This window comes from Homarus americanus, unplaced genomic scaffold (genome assembly GCF_018991925.1).
Source record: "Homarus americanus isolate GMGI-L3 unplaced genomic scaffold, GMGI_Hamer_2.0 scaffold53687, whole genome shotgun sequence".
Taxonomy (NCBI): domain Eukaryota; kingdom Metazoa; phylum Arthropoda; class Malacostraca; order Decapoda; family Nephropidae; genus Homarus; species Homarus americanus.
Window position 1 is genome coordinate 310963 of NW_024745301.1, and position 7123 is coordinate 318085.

General features: G+C 47.2%; 1 protein-coding gene across 1 annotated transcript; it reads right to left on the reverse strand.

Moving 5' to 3' along the window:
• Positions 1 to 224: 224 nt before the first annotated feature.
• On the reverse strand, positions 225 to 2543 carry LOC121878623 (forkhead box protein B1-like). The gene has a single exon (XM_042384950.1). The coding sequence runs from the start codon at positions 2291 to 2293 to the stop codon at positions 959 to 961; it is 1335 nt and encodes a 444-aa protein (XP_042240884.1). The 5' UTR covers positions 2294 to 2543; the 3' UTR covers positions 225 to 958.
• Positions 2544 to 7123: the final 4580 nt, after the last annotated feature.

The following is a 7123-nucleotide window of genomic DNA, read 5'->3' on the forward strand; positions in this document are numbered from 1 at the left end:
CAGGATTTAAACAGCCTCTGTCTCGTGTGGTTTATAATGTCGGCATATATTGTTTGATACCAAGTCTTGTGACAAAAAGATTCCCAGATGTTGAGTAATATGAGAGTATTTAGAACTCTTATTAATCCTCATATAGATGTTTATCATTTTGTTGTGAGTAAATGGTAGTTTGATAGTTAGTGTAGCGGAGATGGTGAGTGAGGGAGGCGGGCGGAGGAGTGAATGATACAGGTGTGACTACTCTATGTTTATTAGCACGTGAGAGTGTGAAGGGTCGCGCGGCCTGACAGCCACCTGCCGCCCGGGCACGTGGCCACAGCTCGCGTGCGGCTCTGGGGTGGGGGAGGGCTGCCCGAGGGACCCCAGGGAGTAGAACAGATCCAGGATGCCCCTCGACCGCTGCCCCAGGTTCCTACAGCGCCGCCGTCGGATACTTCCTGCTTGATCCTGGTGCGGAGGACGGTGGTGGGCGGCGGGTCCGGAGATCCTTAGTTGTCCATTCAACGCAGGGAGCTCCTGATGACACTGTAGGACACCCGTACTTAAGAGGCGGCACTCTCGGCCTCTCCCACAGCTGGGGGAGGCAGAGGCGCCCTCAGGAGCACCACAGCGTCAGTCTCTCCTAAGTCACAGATCACTGGCACTAAATATTATCGTTACTCGTATATCGTTAAGGTGTCGCTGGTTGGCCATGACACACTACACTTAACCCCTTCCGTGGCACTGTCCGGGGGTACCTTGGCTGGCACCGTTGGGACTTGTGTGTGGCACCGACCAGTCTTGTATCAGCACTGTTTGTGGCACTCACTCACACCGTCGCTGGCACATCTACCTACAAAACTGTTGGTCGTCGCCCTAAAATATCACTGGCTATAATAACTCATTTTCTCTCCCCCTACATAAATACATTTTGGCAGCATGACGTCGGGTCGGGTGTACCGGCCCGCTGTCACTACTGTCATATGACTCTGCCCTGGGGTGAGGCTGCGGTGCCGCCCGGGGGTGGGGTGGTCGCCGTGGGTGGCCGGAGGGTGGTGGGGGCGTCGGCGCTGGCAGGTGAGGTGTGTTTGTCCTCACAGGGAGAGTCCATGGCGTTGTCCTCCGGCACGTTGTCCTCCGGCAGCAGAGGAGCGGCACAACGCAACTTTTGGTGGAAGAGTGAGAGAGACGGCAGAGTGTGGAGCGCGGGCGGGTTGGTGGGCGGCAGGGCATGGAACAGCGCAGGTGGCATTGGCGTGGGCCGCACTGGAACAGGCAGGGACAGAGTTGGCGGGGGCAGGCGGGCCAGAGGGGATGGTAGGCCGCCCGCATGGGTGTGCAGGCCGGGCATTTGGGCCAACGCTGCACTATACAGCTGCTGCAGCGACGTGGCCAAACTGGATGGCATTGAACTCCCTAAATGGCCGACACCGTGACCTAGGCCACCGAGGCCCCCTAGACCCCCGAGGGAGCCGCCAAGGGTGCCGAGGGAACTCCCGAGAGAGCCACCCAAGGACCCGCCCAGAGTGGCCGCCAAGTGTCCGCTCAGCGAGTTGTTGAGGGAGGTACTGAGGGAGCAGTTGAAGGTACTGTTGAGAGAAGAACTGAAGGATGTGCCCAGGGAGGTGGGCGTGAGGCTGGCAGCAAGGTTGGCCTCCTGGTGGGGAAAGAGACTGTGAGGATTGAGGACTCCGAAACCCAGGTTTCTCCCTGAGTAAGCTCCCGCGCCTCTGAGTGTTGCTAAGTGGGCGTTGAGGTGGGCCATGTGGGTGCCTGGTGGGTACATGGGTGTGGGCGCCGTCAGCATGGGTGGCTTGGCGTCTGAGGCAGCCAGGTTTTCTATGGTAAAGGGCTGTTTGTTGTGTGGTTGTATCTCCGGGCAGGAGGAACCCTCCGTCAGGCGCGGCGCCTCCAGGGGGTCCATCGGCCGGCCGTGCAGGTGCGCCAGGCCCGCCTCCAGCGCTACCTTCTCTGGCTTGGGGATCTTGAAGCGCTTCCTGCGGCGGAGGAAGCTGCCGTTCTCGAACATGTTCATGGCGGACGGGTGCAAGGTCCAGTAGGCGCCCTTGCCGGGCCTGTCGGGGCGACGGGGGATCTTGATGAAGCAGTCGTTGAAGGAGAGGTTGTGTCGCAGCGAGTTCTGCCACCGCTGAGTGTTCTTGCGGTAGTAGGGGAAGTTGTCCATAATAAACTTGTAGATCTCCGCCAGTGTACACATCTTTTCCGGGCTGTTCCAGATGGCCATGGCGGTCAGGGATATGTACGAGTACGGCGGCTTCTGGTCCCCGTAACTCTCACGACACGGGCGCGGCATCGTGGCAAGTTTATTTGAGGCTTACAATATTATGTTTCATGTGTCACTCAAACATTCAGACAACCAACACTTAGCAACAATCCATTTAGGCCCCGCGGCGAGGCACGTAAACACGAGCGCACAAGTGAGCACGTGAGACGCGGTGTGGCACGTCAGCAGGGCGCGAGACCCGCCAGCTACTGCACGGGCCGGCCAGTGATTCCCACGTTACCGCTGGTGCCGCTGGAGACCATGACGCTCGCCGCTCAGATATCGAGTTTCACTGACACCCCGCCACGGCTTCTTGGAAATCCGTGGTGCACTATGATAATCTCGGCTGACGCCCCGCCCTCGCGCACATCAGACGCGCCGCTGTGTTCCCATTGGCCCAAGCCTACGAATCAATAGCCAGTCGGAGGAAAGTCTGAAGGTAGGCGGAGTAACCGCTTTTATCCCGTAGGTGATTGGCTGACTCGTCGGTTTTCATGTGATTTTCCAGCCGCTGAAGAAGCTGAGGGACTTGGTCAAAGTAAATGTTACCACAGCTTCTCCCAATGTTATCATTAGACCCGGGGAGTAATAAAATCATTACTGGGCGGTCGGGCTTGGGCTAGGCCGGCGCCGTGGGTGGTCGAGAGTCTTGGGGGGAAGGGCAATTATGGGCGGGCTGCCTCATGCTTGTCCAACACCATCACCCGCCCTTATTCATTGGGGGCAAACCCGTGTTTGAGGAGGGGATCCCGTAGCCTTCACTCTTAGGATTCAGAATTTAGTGGTGGCTCTATGACCAGGTATTAGCCACTAATCATATCCTTGGCTCTGGGCTCGGCTCTTAACCTCAATATTATACCCATTTGAATTCACAATAAAAGTAAGTAAATAACAATTAGGACTAAAAGCTTACATTATCGTCTTGTAACTCTCGCATAAATTCTTCACAAAGTCGACAAGATCTTATTTGGCAGTGAAAAATAAAGACATAAATTTCTGGGGACGGACGGTGCATATCCCTCCAGCCCAGCCCGTGATGGTAGCACTGGAGGCTTTAACCAGATGATGCCCACAGTACTGGAGGCTTTAACCAGATGATGCCCACAGTACTGGAGGCTTTAACCAGATGATACCCACAGTACTGGAGGCTTTAACCAGATGATGCCCACAGTACTGGAGGCTTTAACCAGATGATGCCCACAGTACTGGTGGCTTTAACCAGATGATTTCAGTACTGGAGGCTTTAACCAGATGATGCCCACAGTACTGGAGGCTTTAACCAGATGATCTCAGTACTGGAGGCTTTAATCAGATAATGCCCACAGTACTGGAGGCTTTAACCAGATGATGCCCATAGTACTGGAGGCTTTAACCAGATGGTGCCCACAGTACTGGATGCTTTAACCAGATGATCTCAGAAATGGAGGCCTTAACCAGATGATCTCCTGATCCTCCCACCTATCCACTCCTTCGCCATTACTTTAGACAAAGGCAGCTTCACATTGAACTGTTTTGGTACAAGTAGGTTCCAGGCAGGTGAAATTAAGCAGTTTAATGGACCTGTTTTGGTACAAGCAATTATTTTTTCCAGGCAACATATCTGGAACACGCAGATTCTTAAGCTATTGAAAACAAGCCATTTAAAACAGTATTGTTTGGTGGGGGGGGGCAAGTAGATGTCATGCAATTAAAACAAGTAATTTTTGGAGTATTGTTTTGTTTATCAACCAACAGATATAGAACTAACAATTTTTCAAGCCTTTTTTGGAGGGATAAACAAATTTCCATACACATATATTGGTACAAACAATATTTCAAGCACTTGTTCTGGTACAAACAATTTTTCATGTATGCAATAAATAAGTTTCTCAAGCAATTATTTTGAGGATAACTTGACCTGTACTTTATCTTGTAAAATATCTTGGCTAACATAACAGTTGTCTGTCGAGCTGTATAGTTCTGAAATAATAAAGACACGAGGATAACTAAATTAAACCTAACCTTACCTCACCTATCCTAACCTAACCTAATCTAGCTTAACTTAACCAAACTAACTTCGCTTATCGCTACTATTACTACTACTACTACTACTACTACTACTACTACTACTACTACTAATAATAATAATAATAATAATAACCATAATAATAGTAATAATCACAGCATTACCTTTACATTTACACACAACAACAACTCCACAGGTATACACAGAATAATTAACTCCGTGTAAATGTTAATCACCTCACAGGTAATCATCTCCTCGTGTCAGTAATTTATCTCCCGTAAGTTCTCTGAGTCTGTATCATAATTGAGTGTTATCGTATGTCCAGAGTTACGGTAAAAATCCCACGTAAGAATCATGGAGAATTTGTAGCCTGGGTATAGCTCGCTGCCCTGCCATTATGTGAGGCTTCTGTCAATTGCCAATTTTCTGCGGTTATCATGGTATGGTGGGGGTGGTGAGAGTGGTATAGTGAGGGTGGTATGGTGAGGGTAGTGAGAGTGGTATAGTGAGGGTAGTGGTGGGGTTGTATTATGGTGGTGGTGTATTGCTGGGGATGGTAGGGGTCAGGGTGGAGGTAGTGGGGGTGTGGGTGGTTGTAGTGGGGATGTGGGTGGTGGTAGTGGGGGTGTGGGTGGTGGTAGTTGGGTTGTGGATGGTGGTGGGGGTGGTATGATAGTCCTATAGTGGTGGTGGTGGTATTGGGTATTGTTATACTGATGGCGTTGTGGTCGTAATGTTAATATAAAGACAAGTCGGATAGGAACTACCACAACAAATACACTACACAAGAAATACCCCTACACAAACACATACAACAACAACAACAACACATCACAATACCTATTTTCAACACAAAAGCCTCATACCCATCAACACACCTGCCACACCTTCCGTATAATGAGGCAACACATTTTTCATTACAGGTGAGTGTTTAAGGTGTACGAGAAGTAAAGTATTTCCTACACTGTATGAAGATGTTCCATTCAACACTTTTATGATAATTTCTCAAAGTTTGGGATCACCTGAACACCTAATATGGTGGATTGAACAAGTTAGATTTTGTTCACTATCTTCAGTTTGTTCAAGATTGTTCAAGAAAGTGGTTGATTGATTTTAAAACCAATATGTCGGGTTAATAAACATCAGTATCAATGTATTTTAATGGTTTGTAGTTTGTAAGTTTGTCTGTTGATATTTTTTTTTCGTCTATGTGGGTTGGAAATATCTTTTATCATCAGTTTATCAGTAATAATTCAAGTTGTTATTTATATGATTATTGATATTCCCCAAGTCATTTATATATGAATTTCAATTTAAATAATGTAAGATAAGATTTTTTTTATTGTCAGATTATCACTAATAATTCAAGGTATTTTTCGTATAATTATCATAGATATACCTCAAATTATTTACTCATTTAATCATTCACTGTTATTACCGAAGGCCGTAACTTAACTCACGTCTTGAATCAATGTTAGTCATTAAGAAAGTCAATAACCAGTAGATAAATCACACGTTATTGAAACACAGTAAATAACTGAAAACGTATTAACTAATTACGTAATACAGGAATGAATCACCTTATACAGTAATCAATGTATATGTATATCAACTCTTAAGTCACACAGTTATACATAATTAAATGGATAATATTAAATACAAAATTACCTTATGTAATCTTTTTTAATTATTTTTCTATTTTTTATTTCGTCAACTTTTATTTTTATGGTTTTGTTATTTTAATTATTATTATTATTTTCTATTTTTGGTGGGAATTATTATGATCTTATTTTACCTGTAATTTACCTTTGTTCTACGAGTTAGTGAGTGGTAGTTATGTCACCCCGGGGTACAGGTAGGTGGGTGGCTCTGTCTGGCGTTGATTTCGCGTTGAATTTACGTTGATAACCAAGATGCTGTTGTTGTGACGTGTAGCGTTGAAATGAAGTCGCTTACATCACGGGTACGTTGTATTGTCCCTGGTGCGTTGAAAATAAATCCTTGACCATTCAGCTGTGTTGCGTTGTGTTGCGTTGTGTTGCGTTGTGTTGCGTTGTGTTGCGTTGTGTTGCGTTGTCTTAAGGCGTTGTTGTGATGTAGCGTTGAAACTTAACGTCTTAGATGTCCCGATTATTATTAAGTTTCATTCCCTATACTTGATGCCGTTTATATTTATCAGTAACATATAAACATGTTCAGGATACATTTATTGGGACATTTTGAGCATGAATTTAATGGGTGCTGCTTGAGGTGACGGCTCGTACAGACAGACTAACTAACACTCAAAAGGTCCACAACGTACGGAGAATAATAAATCTCTCTCTCTCTCTCTCTCTCTCTCTCTCTCTCTCTCTCTCTCTCTCTCTCTCTCTCTCTCTCTCCTGTGCAGCATCTAAGAGACTGGAAGTTAGGTAAAGTGAGGCTAGGTTAGAGGGAAGGTAGGTGGAGGGAGGGTGTGTGCAGCATCCAGGAGGAGGAGGGAGGGAGAGGTGGGTGGATGACGTCACGGTGACACGGGGGGATAAAAATGCAGGGATCGATGCTGGGGAGAGGCAGTGTGAAGCTGGATGCTGGGGAGGGGAGTACTCTCTCTCTCTCTCTCTCTCTCTCTCTCTCTCTCTCTCTCTCTCTTTATACCGAGTGAGAGACAGATACATATGAAAAAATAAAGAACGAGGGAAAACAAACCAATTGATAGGTCATATATAGACCCCCTCCCACACACACACACAAACTGACAGAAAAATAATATCCAATCTATATATCCTTTATTCCACATTCCTTATCCATCCTCTCCTCTCCTCTCCTCTCCTCTCCTCTCCTCTCTCCTCCTCTCCTCTCCTCTCCTCTCCTCT